Source organism: Epithele typhae, assembly GCF_022376455.1.
Source record: "Epithele typhae strain CBS 203.58 chromosome Unknown BXZ73scaffold_4, whole genome shotgun sequence".
Lineage (NCBI taxonomy): Eukaryota > Fungi > Basidiomycota > Agaricomycetes > Polyporales > Epitheliaceae > Epithele > Epithele typhae.
Window position 1 is genome coordinate 441,083 of NW_025954195.1, and position 15,557 is coordinate 456,639.

General features: G+C 57.1%; 6 protein-coding genes across 6 annotated transcripts; 3 read left to right on the forward strand and 3 right to left on the reverse strand.

Moving 5' to 3' along the window:
• Positions 1–2,811: 2,811 nt before the first annotated feature.
• Positions 2,812–4,840, reverse strand: BXZ73DRAFT_87535 (uncharacterized protein; the record flags this gene model as incomplete). Its single annotated transcript, XM_048024609.1, has 3 exons — positions 2,812–3,900; positions 3,953–4,418; positions 4,470–4,840. The coding sequence occupies 3 exons, from the start codon at positions 4,838–4,840 to the stop codon at positions 2,812–2,814; spliced, it is 1,926 nt and encodes a 641-aa protein (XP_047881960.1).
• A 307-nt stretch (positions 4,841–5,147) lies between these two features.
• BXZ73DRAFT_40494 (mitochondrial 18kDa protein) lies at positions 5,148–5,932 on the forward strand (the record flags this gene model as incomplete). Its single annotated transcript, XM_048018588.1, has 4 exons — positions 5,148–5,243; positions 5,299–5,387; positions 5,502–5,633; positions 5,695–5,932. Coding segments are annotated over 4 exons (555 nt in total), but the record flags the coding sequence as incomplete, so codon positions are not given.
• Positions 5,933–6,273: 341 nt separating this feature from the next.
• BXZ73DRAFT_87537 (eukaryotic translation initiation factor 2B delta subunit) lies at positions 6,274–7,991 on the reverse strand (the record flags this gene model as incomplete). Its single annotated transcript, XM_048024610.1, has 7 exons — positions 6,274–6,479; positions 6,532–6,798; positions 6,850–6,941; positions 6,992–7,119; positions 7,169–7,348; positions 7,403–7,829; positions 7,897–7,991. 7 exons carry the CDS (start codon positions 7,989–7,991, stop codon positions 6,274–6,276), a joined length of 1,395 nt encoding a protein of 464 aa, XP_047881962.1.
• Positions 7,992–8,351: 360 nt separating this feature from the next.
• BXZ73DRAFT_87538 (vesicular-fusion protein SEC18) lies at positions 8,352–11,174 on the reverse strand (the record flags this gene model as incomplete). The annotated part of the gene is made up of 9 exons (XM_048024611.1): positions 8,352–8,690; positions 8,744–8,823; positions 8,878–9,160; positions 9,211–9,678; positions 9,734–9,868; positions 9,930–10,260; positions 10,320–10,754; positions 10,812–10,934; positions 10,987–11,174. 9 exons carry the CDS (start codon positions 11,172–11,174, stop codon positions 8,352–8,354), a joined length of 2,382 nt encoding a protein of 793 aa, XP_047881963.1.
• Positions 11,175–11,592: 418 nt separating this feature from the next.
• BXZ73DRAFT_97194 (uncharacterized protein) lies at positions 11,593–12,873 on the forward strand (the record flags this gene model as incomplete). The annotated part of the gene is made up of 2 exons (XM_048027289.1): positions 11,593–12,787; positions 12,854–12,873. The coding sequence occupies 2 exons, from the start codon at positions 11,593–11,595 to the stop codon at positions 12,871–12,873; spliced, it is 1,215 nt and encodes a 404-aa protein (XP_047881964.1).
• A 407-nt stretch (positions 12,874–13,280) lies between these two features.
• Positions 13,281–14,952, forward strand: BXZ73DRAFT_40544 (glycosyl hydrolase; the record flags this gene model as incomplete). The annotated part of the gene is made up of 3 exons (XM_048018598.1): positions 13,281–13,851; positions 13,913–14,211; positions 14,269–14,952. 3 exons carry the CDS (start codon positions 13,281–13,283, stop codon positions 14,950–14,952), a joined length of 1,554 nt encoding a protein of 517 aa, XP_047881965.1.
• Positions 14,953–15,557: the final 605 nt, after the last annotated feature.

The following is a 15,557-nucleotide window of genomic DNA, read 5'->3' on the forward strand; positions in this document are numbered from 1 at the left end:
GGTGGCAGGAGATGGCGAGCGGCGACAACGAGAGCCGAGGGAGTGTCGGGCGGAAGATATGAAAAGGGGAAGGCGGCGGGGAGCGGAGACGGGTGTAGATATAGCAGAGGCCAAGGAACGTTGGTCGCCCGGATGGATGAGCGTCGCCGGAGATGACGATGGAAGAGAGGGACTCGAGGAGGCGTTGTCGCGGTGGGCGGTACAGTTCAGAGTTTTGCCTTCGCAGTGACGATATGGCCACCGGACGTCGCACGTGGGCCCGCCCCAGCGCTGCTGACAAAGCACCGCCACCCCCGACGCCGCCCGCCCGCCGTGCCCCTATATGCTGCAGATGGTCCGCCCGCCCCCGCCGTCGACACCCGCGGCGGCGCGAGCGATGGGCCCGCCGGCCGCGCCCCCGCCAGTGCGCGCCGGGTGATCAGCGGGTGGCCTTGCGCACCTTCCCATGCCTCACGCACGTTCGCCCTCGCGCTTCCGGCCACGCCCCGCGCCAGCCACGGTGTCCTGCTGTCATTTGGCCGACGAATAACATTCCCGTCGCACGACTCTCTGCGCTCTCGCCGTGGAAACCCCCGCTCGCGCCCGCTCTGCCAATGGGGACGAGCACGCGGACGATCGTCGTCCAACGGCCTCCTCCGCCCCGCCCACGCGACGTGGCCTCCCGCGGCCAACAACGGCGTCGGACGCTGCGGCCAACCTCGCGCGCACTCCGCGTGGATGATCGCCGACGCCCCCGCCGCTCCCTTTCCCGTCACCCTCGGCCGTTTTGCCAGCTGATGCGTTCAGCCCAGTCCTCCGTGGCACCGGAGTATGCCCGTCAATCTACGTAAACATTTAGTGTTTGCCTTCCGCCGGCCAATCCCCACCGCTCTGCTTCCAGTCCACCCGGATGGTCTCGACACGATCCGCCCCTGGATATTACCACATGTCACTTACCCACGAGCAAGATAAGATAAAAGAAGATGCCCTTTTTCCAGCATAATGCCATCTCAAGATCTCTCAGAATGAGTCACAAAGTATGGCTGTCATGTGCTATGGGGTGGGAAGGTCTGAATTTGAAACAGACCAATCCTTTATAAAGCCTGCAATGATCTCGACCTCAGTTTCGCACTCTTTGTCACCCCACCACCATCAGTATTCTTCCTCTTCCCTCCCACCAAGCACTCGGACAACATCTTGCAGCCATGGCATCCTTCACGGCATCCTTCACTACATATGGATCAGAGTCACAGTGCTATATAGTTTGTGGGATTTGCGGTTTTGTGCACATTGCCAAAGCTATAAGTGAAACAGGTATGTGATAATGCTAACATGACTTGATGGAGCATTCTGACATAAATTCTGCAGGGTTTGATGGGATGTACAGCCTCTTGCTTTCATTAGGCCCATCAGTGATCTCTGCTCCTGAACATGTCAAAGGCTTACATCCTGTGCTTATTCCAAAATCCGGCACCTTTCGGCCCCCATATGTTTACCCATTTCCTATCCCTCCTCTTGACCCCTCTATATGCACTCCTCTGTGGGACAACACACATGCAAGACCTGCATCACCTCTTTCACCTTGCGTGTCGTCAAGCACTGTCTATCCTGTTTCTATTGGGGACAATGCCACAGCCAATCCACAGATATTGGTTTCCGATACTTGCCACCTCTGGAGTTTATTGCCAAGCCAAAGTGCAGTTTCCCAAAGTGTGGTTCCCAATCATAACATCCAAATTTCTACTACACTACTGCCCATGTCACAACCACAAAGTGCAAGCAACACCACTGCTATTGCCATCACCGCCTCTCAAGAACAACCACAGTATGCCAACCCCATGTTATCATCTCACACCTCCTCAACATCCACACAATCCCCCGTCACCCCACAAACCTGCAATCACAACACAATGATAGACAAAGAGGAATGGTGCCCACCAAACCTTTTGCTTGGAATCACACCAAAACAATCAAAAATGGAGGTGGAAGAGGCTGAAGAAGATAACGCTGTGGACATTAATACAGGCAAGCCATCACCAACCAAACCAATTTGAACACTGATATTAAATAAATTTCACAGAACCTGAAACCACATCTCGAGTCACACCAACTGTGGCCCATAAAGTCGCCTACAGATGGCTGGACACCATCAACAGCTTTCTCAAATTGCACAAGAAACAGAAGACAGTGAAGCAAAATGTAATAAAAGAATCATTTAGGACAGTAGTGAAGGCTGTGGAGGACATGGAGGAGCAGATGGACTTGGTGAGCTTGGCTGTACTCAAGGTAAGCACCCAGAATGGCGGGGTGGCCAGACTCTGATGTTGCACACCAGGATACCCGACTGCCAGTCGCAGTACGGCGTCTCGCAAACGCGGACTTGGGCTGCAGAACGGCGCCCCGCCCAGACCACGCCGCCAAGACCGTCCTCAAACACTGGAGGAAGCGCTTCAAGGCCGAACAGAAGCGCCGCTAGGATCAGGCGTGATGCGGAAAGCGTAGAGACCCATCGACTGTGAGGATGGACCTATCGAACCGCCATAAAGGCGGCATATACGTTATATGCCTCGACAGACACGCTAGCGTGTCAGTGCTATGATGACCATTACGAAACCTTGCTCCGTGTTTCCTCATCTACCCCATCGACTATAGCTATGTATTGTACGGAAGAGATTGCGCACTATGATTACAATGCTCCGGACTCAACGAGAGCGGCGGGTCCAGTCTGAGGGCCCGCCACGTTAGAAATTACATTGCTATATACAAAGTCTATGCGTGCGCGTGCCGGCGCGGAGGTTAGCATCGCGTGAAACGGTTAGCGAGAGGAAAGTTCTATGCAGTCATGACGTCCACGACGGGATCCTCCAGTCGCCGGCGCTTTGCTGCGGGTTCGTCTCGGTGTTCGGGGTCGTCATCGTCATCAACGACGACGATAGGCGAGTCCGGAGCAGCTTCGGCGGCTTGTATTGGTGGATGCGCGCTCGGGGATCGGGAAGGAAGAGGAGCAGTCGTGAACGGGCCGGTGGAAGTCTCTGTGTGAGGAGCGGCGGAAGCTCCCGTGCCCGTTGACGCCGCACCACGACCCGTCGCGCCTCCCCGGCCTCGACGAGGCCGGCCGCGCCCACGGCCGCGGCTACCCTCGGCCTTGAGCTTCTCCTTGTAGTAGCGAACGATATATGCCTGAAGAATTTCGAGAGCCTTCTGTGCGCCAAGCTTCTCTAGGTCCTGGAGTTGTGGCTGCGTGAGGTGGGCGAAGATCTCGGGGTTGAGGATGAGTGTATTGGCATGCAAGACGATGGGCTGGGGCGGGCCGTCGCCTGTATTGTGTGAAGCAGGCACGGGACCAACCACGATTGGGATCCGGACGGACGCTGGGATAACGGGGAAGGGGGTTGTGGCCGATGAGCCGGAGCTTGGAGGTGATGATTGGGATTGTTGAGCCAAGACACTGGCTGGGGGGGCGCCGGCCGGAAGGAGACAAGTCTTGGCTGGAGGGTAAAGAGATGGTGCGAGGGAAGCGGAGAGCTCCTCCGCTTTCACAGAAGACGAAGAACAAGCCGTGGGGGGTGTTTGAGCGGCTGACAACGACGCGGTGGTGTCAGGAGTGAAGGCGGGCTTTGTGGTCTTGAAGACGAGAGGGGCAGAGGTGAGCGGCGGAGGCAATGGAGCACCTCTGAGATCTCCTTTCACACTCCTCTTGAGCGGAGGTTCTAGCGGAACGCTTCTCCCCTTCTTCCCACCCAGCTTCCCATCCTTGCCACCACTAACACCGACGGCAGCGCTCTTGCGTGCGTCGAGCTCCTCGAACGACTGCTCGTGAGCCTCATCGACTCCCCAGAGTGCGCCCTTGCCCTTCTCGTCCTTGGGGCGGAGGAGCTTCTTGAACCCGGGGTTCGATGATAAGTTGTGGCGGACCGAGCTCTGAGAGATGACGTCAATGCACGCACGAGAAGACGCAACGAAATAGACTCGCCTCCCAGTCCTTGCTACAGTACTTGTACCAATCGAACGTGTCTTTGATCCATTGACAGATCTCCTGAAGGGACGCCTTGCCGTTGAGAGCCTTGATAGCCCGATAGCACAGCTGGGCGTAGGTCAGCTGCGGCTTGGGCGGCATGACTTCTGGAGTGGGGAGAGGCGGGGAGGCCGTATCAGGCTTTTTGCGCTTCTTCCCGTTCGGCTTGTGTGGTATTGCATTAGAATTAGGGAGCGCAGAGTCCGGCAGCGGCGGTATCTTGGGGGCAGAGGCAGGAACGTGCACGGGTGGCGGGGATTGGGAAGGCAATGAGGATGGTGGCGAGTAGGAAGTGATATCAACTGAAGGCGAACGTGCCCTGTGGCCGCCAGACGACTGGGAGCTAGGGGAGGGGGAGTCTTCTGGGGGTGCGGGAGGGGGCAGGATGAAATGAAATGTGCGCGAGGCAATCTGTATCTGTGACCTGCTGAATGCTTCAGATAAGCGAATGAGGGTAGAGGGCTTTATAACGCACCTGTCGCCGAGAGGGACCTTGCTGCCACTGCCTGACCAAACACCATCCACCCACGCGCCGTTGCGGCCGAGGACAACGAGGACAAAGCGCTCCTCGTTCTCGTCGTACTCTATCCTCGCGTGAAGACGCGACACGCTCTTGAGAGAGCCGAGATCGACATCCACTTGTGGGCTGTCGGAGGTGGAGGCGATGTTGGCTGGGACGCAGCGGCGGCCAATGGTGACGGTGAGGGTCTGGAGATAGTAGGTGAAGTTGGGGAAGACGAGGGAGTAGTACGCGCTGATCTTGTCCGGGAGGGGCTCTGCGGCCTCCGGGGGCGGAGAGACGACGGGCAGGGGGGTATCTTGCGGGCGGGAGATGACGGTGGCCATGGCGGACGCTGGCGAGAGCTGGCGAGCACGTTCGACTCAAGCCCCGCGCCAGCGCTCGAGCGCCGGCAGCTGCCGGAGCGCGACCGCGCGGATTCGGATTTGGGCTTGTCTCCCCCGCCGCCGCTGCCGCGTCCCCGCCCGGCCCCCGCGCGCTCGAGCTCGCCGTCCACACGCGTCAGCTTGCTGCCTCCCCGTCCCTCCCCGCGCCCGTGTCTCATAACCACGCCCGCGCCCCCCGCGTCTCCATCTTCCCTCACGCCCCGCCCACCATGTCCGACCTCACCAAGGAAATCGCCCAGCTCGCCGACAAGGTGTCGATTCCACCGACTCCGACCTCCGCTACATGGCCTACGGCGCGCGACTGAGGACCGCCCTCCGCGCCGGCCACCGCTATATCGCCTATGTAAGCGCATCCTCCTCCAGTGTCCGCGCCGCAACAAGCGATAGATTCACGCCAGACCAGTGATGTCGGCGAGGCCTTCCGCCCCGTAGTACATCCTGCGGTTGTCACCGCTGCGTATGGCGTATCGTGGCTATACCTCGCAGGGTAAGCATCCCGCCATGCATCCTGGTTTGCCCAACCCGCACTTACCGTTGCTGCCGCTCCGCCATTTCTCCGCGCCGCACGCCGTGCTGCTATCGTCCCATTCTATGCGCACAGTGACGTTGGGTACGAGACCTACAAGGCCCATCGACAAGGCCCGAGCGCGCTCGAGGCCGCACATTTCTCGGAGCCCACACGTCTGACGATGGTCGCCGTCAAGCGCTCCGCCTTTCAGTCCATCGCGTCGATGTATGTATGCGGACGATCGTTGCTGCGCTCGGGAATTCTCATCCATATGTGTACATTCCAGGGCACTGCCCGCTTTCACGATCCACACGGCCGTCCGACAGGCCAAGAAGGCGTTCGCAAACGTGCAAAACCCGCGTGTCCGGACGTGGGCGCCCACCGTCACCGGTCTCGCCATCGTTCCCGTGCTGCCGTACATATTCGACAAGCCTGTCGAACATGTGACGGATGTCGCTTTTGAGTGGATAGAAAAGCAGCTCGCACGTTCCACCAGCGCAGAGCCGCGCAAGCCGGAGCTATGATGCTGTATCCTGGTCCCTGGTCTTGTCCGTAGATCTATATACCATTCATGTAATAGAGTCTTTTCCCCCGTTCACAGCTGCGAGTCCGCCAGCAGGCGAAGGGAGATACAAGATGTTTTCGGCTTCTTCCGCGCTATCACTACAGGGATATACAGGCGTTTCAAGTCTACGTAGCTACCTCTGTCCACTAATGTACCTAAGCTATAAATGTAGTGCGAGCGACGAGCAGCGTTGGGGACCAAGCGGGGAGGGAAGCGATACATGAGGTAGGAATGCAGGTGCGATGTGGCGGACTGGGGTAGACGCGAAAGCATGACACAACAGAGGAGGGAGCGGCACGATCAAAGAAGACGGCCCAGCGCGACGGGTATTGAGCTGATCGAGTTGGGTGGAATGACCCCGACCTCGGTGACGACCGCAGTAATGCACGTTGGTGGAGTGAGGTCGTAAAGCGGGTTCAGGATCTCGAGATTAGGCTTGTTTTCCAGTGTGAGCGATTCTCGCGGTTTCGTGTTTGGAAATGACGAGAATAGGTCACCAAGAGGAGCTATCGGGCCATGAGTCAAACGCACATGCGTCTTATGGTAGAGGGTACTTACCAAGTTCGTTCTTTGTGAAGCTGTCCAGCTGAACACTCTCTGAGAACTTGTACGTCTCACAACACACAACCACCGGAACGGAGTGCCGTTTCGCCATCATGGCCACCAACGCTGTGCCTGCACGCGAGTACACAGCGCCGTTGGAGTGTATTGAATGCGCGCCAACGAAGACGGTCGACACCTCGTTGATGACCGATCCCAATGCCGGAAGGAGGAGATATGTGCACGGGATGCCCGCCTCAGAGAGAACAGCCAGTAATCGCTTGCCTGTTTCTCAGGTTAGCAAGACGACGATGAGTAAGCAGCAGTGTGTCCCACCTTCCAACATGGGTCTTGAATCGACAACGATGACAGAAAAGTTGCGGCCGCATGAGTGGGCCTCAAGCAGGACTTTCTCAACCACCGATGACCTGTTCCGATGGTATTAGGAAGATGTGGTTTGTAATAGCATACTGCGCGCCTAGCGTATGTGAGGACAACATCACCGTCCTTAATCTTGCTCCCCGCAGTCTCCTGAATGACTTGGTCTGCGATGATTATGCGCTCGTGCATATAGGTATCGATTTTCTGGTATAACGCCTTCTTAGCCTGAAAGAACATCAGCCTACGCAACGGCGTGAAAAATCGATATGCGTACATCTTGCTCGGGCAAGTCGATGTCCGATCCGCTAATGTCCAGTTTGACCTGACGGATTGCATTGCCCATAGTAACAGACATGGGTCGAGCGGCCACGAGATGGCTGATTTGAGGAGAGAGGAAAGTCATGAGGTGTCGAGAAAGCGTGTTGTTTGGAGGAGTGACATAATCTTGTATGACCTGGGCAGAAGTGAGATCTCGCGCATGCAAAATAGAGAACGGCATGTAACGCACCGTCTTGAACGCCGTCAAGGTCGCAATACACCGCGCATTCGCTCCCACAATCTTGAACGAGGAAAATTGCAGCGCCGTGCGCGCGATCGCAGGGTGGATGTCACCCTTCGCGGCGCTCACAGGTTTGGGCAGGCCGAAGTGTGAAAAGATGAGGAGCCCCCTCGCCTGGTTGCGCGCTCCTTGGTCCGCTGCCGACGCCTGCGCCGCCTTCGCCTTCTCCGCGCCCTTCACCGTTGGGGTGTTTGGCGGCTTGAGGCCCGCGTCCGAGCTCCGCCCCGCCTTCTTGCCCGCAACGGGGGCCGCACTCGCGGTAGGGGCGAGCCCAGGAGGCTTGCCGCCTTGCTTCCCGGCTGCACCGTTCGCGGTGGCCTTCGCTGCCTTCGCGGCGCGCTGCTTCTCCTGAAGCTCTCGCCGCTCCTGCTTAGTCCTGTCGAGAGAGCGGTGAGACACTCACACCGACCGACGAGAGTCCTGATCTCTGATCGGCGACGCACATTGCTTTCTGCGATTTCTCCTGACCCTGACCCTCGGGGGCTTCTGGGTTCGGCCCATTGGGCGGATGAACATCAAGTATTGGAGCGGGAGCCATTGGTTTGGCTGCGAATTTTCGAGCGCAGGTAGGGAACAGTGAGCGGGAGGAGTCTGCATAGCAGCCTCCTCTGTTCGAGTCAAGCAGCGCTCTCAGACGCTGGGCTTCTTTTCGGTCCGCCACACTCCGGTCAAGATCCGGGCCGGAGACGGGCAAAAGCGCACTCTCACTTGGAGACCGCCAGCTAGTGACTACTAGTAGTGAGCTGGAATCCTCCTCTTCTCTGGCTGAGGCAGTACACAGCGACCCCGTATATTCTCGAGAAGACGAACTAAACGGGGAAATCAGAACTCCTATCCGTACTATTGTCCATTCGTAAGGTCTCGTACAACTGTCGAGGTTCAACTTTTCCCATATATCTTACATCCCAAGCCCCATAAGCGCATTCATGAGACGTTCTGCGATGGCTTCTGGTTCCTGCCGAGCCATCTCCACCATGCTAAGCAGTTTCTTAATGCCGACGTTCAAGCGCCCCTCATCCTCCTCGGATCCCCCAAAGCCCGCCTGCATGAGCATGCTGATTGCCCGACGACGCTCGTCGGACGAGGGGAAGAGTTCGACCTCTTTTAGGACAACTTCAAGCGCGTGTAGGGACGCGATGGGAGGGACGCGGAGTTCGGAGTCGAATACCTCGTTGAGGCCGAGATCCGTCAAGACGGGCCGGAGGGAAGAGGTGACAAGGAGGAGGAGTCGCCGACCCTATAAAGCGGTCATGAGCAAGTGCAAGACCGCTGTGTCATATTTCAACGAACCTTGGGTGGCCGACGGGCTAGGAGCACCATCAACGTCTGTAATACCGAGTTGGAGAAGCGAGGTCCGATGGGAGTAAAGTCTAGATGGCACATTTAGCTTGCGTTCAGGCGCATAAATGGCGAGCTGATCTCACCGAGCAGACGTTCGATATTATCGACGACGATAACACTGAGAGGACTCTTGTAGCTGTCCTGGAAGACCTTGGTGATGGAAGCGACCTTTTGCGCCTCGGAGAAGCCGACCATGCTGTCAGGCGTGATCAACTTCATGAAGGGGTACTGCGACGCTTGCGCGATGGTCGCCGCGAGTGCAGTCTTGCCAGATCCAGGAGGGCCATGAAGTAGCACACTGACGAGTGGCGTACGTGAGGAAGTGCGAACCTGGTCGACAAAGAGTTCGCCTGAGCGAAGAATGTCCTGCAAGGAACCCTCAGCGACGGATAATCGGTGCGAGACGCTGCACGTACGTCGACAACAGAACCATGGTGAATGATGCCGTTCTGTACAACCTGCTCGAGCTCCTCCTTGGCGACACCGAAGGCGGGCTGAACTTCTTCGAGGGCGTTCATGAAATCGACCCGGCTCACGCGGAGATTTTCCACGTCATCCGATATACCCGCGAGAGTTCCGACCTTGACGTGTCTGCTGAAGGCGAAACTAGTTGCACTTTTGATAAGACCGCTGATTTCAGCTCCAGAAAAGTTTTTCGTCAGTGCGGCAAGCTCTATGATGTCGACATCACTGTCCATGATGCCATTGGCGCGCATCTTGGCGGTGTGGATAGTGAGAATTTGCACACGGCCCTTCTCATCAGGGAGAGATATCTCCATGTGGACTTCAAGACGACCTGGACGAAGCAGCGCTTCATCGATCATGTCCAGACGGTTCGTCATACCGATAATGAGGATGTTGTTGAGCTGATCGACACCATCCATCTGGTTTTGTAACATGATTAGTGTGACATCGATGCCTCCGCGTCGAAACACATACCTTTGACAGAAGCTGATTGACGACGCTATCCCCAACACCGGTACCTCCTCCTGTCGAGCCACGCTGCTTGCAAATGGCGTCTAGTTCATCGAAGATGATAATATGCAAGCCACTTTCATCTGCCTTCTCTTTGTACTGCACATAACACCTGGGTTAGCGAGTGTTCTGACACAAGCAAACGAAGGTGTGCGCCAACCTCCTTCTCGGCATCCGCGAACAGTTTACGGATGTTCTCTTCGGAAGCACCGACATACTTGTTCAAGATTTCGGGACCGTTGACAATCTTTGGCTCACGAGCGTTGAGCATCTTGCCAATTTGTCGCGCCATTAGCGTCTTTCCTGTTCCCGGGGGACCAAACAGAAGGATGCCCTTCACGTGGGAGATACCGAGCTTCTCCACTAGTGCTGGCGGGAAGACTCGAGAGGCGAAGGCACGACGAAAGATGGAGCTAAACTCAGAGTCCAGGCCTCCAATACCCATGTCCTCGAACTTGAAGTTTGGTGCGAGAATGGCATTCGGTGGTGCCCTATGATTGACGAAGTACGTGAGTGTGTGTCCAGTGGCGGAGAGATGTCCAAAACGTACTTCTTTGCGCTGGACTTGATCTTAATAGGACTAGAGGGATCTTTCATAAACGTCACGTCCGTCTTCTCCATCACAATACCATAGCTGTCGCCACCTGGGCGCTGACCAGGCAGTTCGACGACGCGTGCACCCTTGATAGTTGCTTTGAGTGTCTGCCCGTGGAACTCGAAGAGGATGACCTCTTGAGCAGCGAAGATGATGCCGCTGAACGCGCGGATGAAGTTCTTGACCATATCATCTGCAGAGAAGGCCTCGGCGATCTCCATTCCGCGCTTCAAGAACCCGACTTCTATGTCCAGACTTTCGAGGTAGGCGGGAGATTGGGAGAAGTGCTCGATGGTAACCGAGTCCCCGGTGAGCGACAACTGCATCCATTGGCGCAATACTGCAGAGGCTCCAATGGCTCCCGAGGGTATCTTCCCGGTGTTGTCGTGGCTAGTGAGGATGTAGGTCTCAGACAGTGTGAGACGAGGTAGACGGATTACAACTTACCGAAGAGTAATAGGGTATTGCTGCTTCACTAGTACATGCTGGCCGTCGGGGAAGTCGGAGGGGTTGACAATCAAGCAGTTCGTAAACGCAAGCACGTCGCTTGGTGCGCTCTGGACCGAGAACCTAATTCGAAAATGACGCGAGAGGCAAACAGATGGAGAGAAGGAGGACGTACTCTCCGCCCCCTCCTCCCCGCGGAGGGACTGGTTTACGATCGTAGGACCTTTGTTCATATCCAGATTGGTCATAGCGTGGGGCGGATGCTCTCTGCGGTCCCCCTCTCATGGGATCAGCAGGAGGGAGGCGGGAGTACGAGCCAGGAGGGGGCGGTTGGTTGGGCTGATTGCCGCGGAAGAAGCTCATGGTAAAGAGTGGGTAGTCGCCTGATCTTCAAGAGGGAGTAGATAAATAGCGGTTGACGACGTGTCGGTGTCGTGTCTAGTGGTCGTGTCAGAGAGAGGGAGGGAGAGGGAGGGAGGAGCCTGGAGGGATCAACGCCTGGCGCCACCGCGTTGCACAGGTGAATACATAGCAGCGTCTGTCAGAATGGGCCGCGAGCTCCGCGGCTCTCTCCCATCCACCACCGCCATGCTCGAAAGGCAGTATATGCCCTATGCGGCCCTTCTGAAGTCCATTCCTCGCTTCTGCGACTCATCCGTTCCAAGGACGTGCATTGTCTCCAGGCATCTCGATACATGAAACGACGCAGTAAGTACATGTATGCACTTAACGGACCGCCACGTCGTGCGCTGACTGCGGTCATTCTACGCTCCAGGACCCCATGACTCTGGCGGAACTGCGCCTTGGCTTGGTCTCCATGGCTTTGGCACGATTCGCTGCTTTCTTGTCTTGCGTCTTCCACCACAGTTTCCAGCCCATGCCTTCCGTCAACTCCATCCCCACTGAGCTGTGGAGGACCATCATCACTGCAGCATGCACCGACGGCGGTTTTACTGGAAGCTCTCTTGCTCTCACCACCCACTTCTTTCACGCCCAATCTCTGTCTCCCCGCTTTCGTTCCCTTGCGTTCGACGATCTCCGACATATGGAGGATTTTCTTTCCTTCCTGCGAGCGCAACCAAAGGAGTGTTCACCTTGGATCGAGCATCTTTACATCTCATTCCTACGCGAATCCACTGTGACAACACCGGATTTCTGGAAGACATTTTCCCGCCTGTCCCCTACGGAGAAGGAGGAGTACAAACGATCTAAGCTACAGCAGAAGGACGAGTGGGATGATAGGTTCATATTCATCGTCTCCCGCCTCCTTCGCCTTTCAGCTCCAACGCTTCGCACGCTTTGTATTCTCGAAGACGGCGGTAGCGCACAGCTGCCCTGCATCCCATGCACATCTCTACCAAAGCTGGAGGAGCTGTCGTGCAAACGTCGAATTCCTACCTTCCTACCTGAGCCTTCCTCATGCCCCGACAATTCTCTGCATGGCCCTCCCATCAGCCCGTTCGCCCAACTTCCGGCTCTCAAGCGTCTCCACTGCGTTGAAGGCAATCCAGAAGGAATGCTTCGAGCTCTATCCCTTTCCCCTCCCTGTAGCCTCACCCACCTTCGGTTCTCCGACAGTTACGAACCCACTCCTGCCGTTTTCGCCGACGTCCTCGGAATGGAGCCTTCTCTCGGCCACCCTCAGCAATCACGCCCGAGTGCCCTCAAGTTACTCGTGGTTCACACTACTGGCCCAGCGCCCGGCGACTTCTGTGATGCCCCCTTCGCGATGTGGGAAGAAGGCGTTGAGTGTATGCGGGATTGGGCGCGTCTCTATGAAGAATCGGAAAAGGGAACCCGAGTGGTCGTCATTGGAAGAGCATGGAGGAAGAATGGACGATGGCCGGACAGGTTGTACGACGACTGGTTGGATCGTATGAACGATGGAAAGGGTTGTTGGGTGGAGTGTGACGAAGACGAACAGGAGTTGGAGATCTACGAAGATGATTCGTGCTCAGATCTGGACGGGGTCGACTGTGAGTAGTTTATGACATAGGCCAGGCGAGTGTGTCACTCATCGACTACTACATCATTTCTCCTAGGGAACAATGGTGATCTTTGATTTACGGAGTACGTGTACTACTTAAACAGGTTCGAGCATATGGCTCACATGTCCGTTGCAGCGTACGCGTGTCAGTTATAGCATGTCTGCCGACGTTCTTGAACGACAGACGCGTTGTTGTGTTCCTGCAGAAGTGCACTTGGATACATCTTGTGTTCAAAAGCTCGGCGAAACGATTCGCTAAACCCGGAGTACACACTCCCTGGCCATGCTGATCCTCCTCACATGTCCCAGCGCTGATGGACGGTCGTGACCAAGATTGAGCCCATTTCTCCGCCTCCATCATGCACAGGACCGGTCCCTCCAACCGAGATATTGCCGCCGAGCCTCGGTACACCTCTTCTGCATATAAGACAGTTGCAGGTCTCTTCCCCGATGCTTTCCCCAGCAACGGTTCCGCGCCCATCATGGTGCTCTCTTTCCTACTCGTCGGGGTTCTGGCCCTCCTACCTGCACTCAGCCGCGCCTTCACGAACCCGGTGATCTGGAACGACCTCGCGGACGTCGAAATCCGGAACATCAACGGCGTCTTTTATTACTCTGCGTCGACGATGCACTACTCCCCGGGCGCGCCCATCCTACGTTCTTACGACCTTTTCAACTGGGAGTTCATCGGGCATTCGGTTCCGAGCCTCGACTTTGGCAGCAATTACGACATGGCCAACGGAACGCGCGCGTATGTCGAGGGCGTGTGGGCATCCTTCTTCAACTTCAATCCGCACACGAATCTCTGGATGTGGGGCGGCTGCATTGACTTCTGGCACTCGTACATCTACACCGCCCCGGCGGTCACGGGTCCGTGGACACAGCACACGCAGATCTACAAATGCTACTACGACGCGGGCATGCTCATCGACGACGACGGGAGCATGTATGTCTCGTTCGTGCAAAACAATAACATTTGGGTCGCTCAGCTCACTGCCGATGCGACTGCGGAGGCATCATCTCAAGAGGTTTTCCCGCAATCGGACACATATGGTCAGCTACATGGCAGTCGGAGTTTATCAGTGTGGTTACTGACATCATGCGATTCCCTTAGGGTACCTCGAAGGCACACGCATGTACAAGCGTAATGGCTACTACTACATCCTCGCGGACCATCCATCGACCTCAGAAATCGTCTTCAAGGCCTCAAGTCCATTTGGCCCATACACCAGCAAGGTGCTTGTGGACACGGTCTCCCCGCCTTTGACGGCCGGCCCCCCGCACCAAGGAGGCATCGTCGACGCCGGGAATGACACTTGGTACTACATGGCGTTCGTCGATTCCTACCCCGGAGGACGCATTCCCATTCTTGCGCCGCTCACATGGGGCAGCGACGGCTTCCCTTCCGTCGATGTATGTAGCGTTGCACCCTCTCTCGCGTCGCGTCTGCTCACCAGTGGCTTCCCGTAGCTCGTGAACGGCGGCTGGGGCTCCTCCTACGCCAACCCGCTCGCCGCCCATCCCGTTCCAAGCCTCACGGGCACCGACACCTTCTCCGGCACCTCGCTCGGGCCGCAGTGGGAGTGGAACCACAACCCGGACACGACCAAATTCTCGGTCAACAACGGGCTCACCCTGAAGACCGCGACCGTCACCCCGGACCTGTACTCCGCCCGGAACACGCTCACGCACCGCATCCTCGGCCCGTCCTCGACCGCGACGATCAAGCTCGCGCTCGGCGGCATGGCGGACGGCGACCGCGCCGGGCTCGCGCTCTTCCGCGACCACACCGGCTGGGTCGGCGTCGCGCGCGACGGCGGCGCGCTCGCGGTGCGCATGGTGACCGACGTCGACCTCTCCCAGACGGGCTGGACGACGACGAACACGGGCGCGGACGGCGCGAGCCCGGTCGCGCTCCCGAAGGGCGCGGCGACGATCTGGCTGCGCGTGAAGGCGGACATCGCGCCGGCCAGCGACCAGACGGCGCAGTTCTCGTACTCGACCGACGGGAGCAAGTTCACGAACATCGGCGGGCCGTTCACGATGGAAAACAGCTGGAACTTCTTCATGGGGTACCGGTTCGGGATCTTCAACTACGCGACGGTGGCGCTGGGTGGCTCGGTGAAGGTGTCGGAGTTCACGCTCTCCGCTTGAGGGGATGGGCTTTGTGGGGGGCGTCGACAGGTGGTGGTGCGTGCGATGGTGTGTTGTGAGTTTACACAAGTTGCACAATGAAAGTGTCGAATCTCGTGATGGTATATCTTACCGATGCGTAGAAGCCGCAGGAGGGACTCCGATTGTAGAGGTGTATCTCATATGTGCGCCAATGTATGGTCCTGGCTCATGTGATGACATAGTTCGGGGATTGAACGCTTGTCAAATGCCGATCAAGGGTATCTGCTGCAATCCCTCAACCAAAGAAGCCAAGGCGCATACGCAAAGACCACATCAATCATATGTCATGAAAAAGCGGCTCCAAACCAGGCTCATCGATCTATAAAGAAGGGAGCGGTGGTGTTAGTAAGCCGCGTACGTCGCTTGCAGCGATACGCGAATTTAGCGAAGTTGCCGAAATAAGCGACTCTAACCGAGGTTTTGCCATGTGGCTTCCACGTGCGCCGGCCGGCCGAGCCTGCGAGGCTGGCGCCTTTGTGTGGCCGAGCTTGCGAGGCCGCCCCAGGTCGGGACTGTCTTTCGGCCGAGTTTACGAGGTCGATGCGCGGGGCGATGAGAGAGACTATTATTATGGGCGAGTTTAA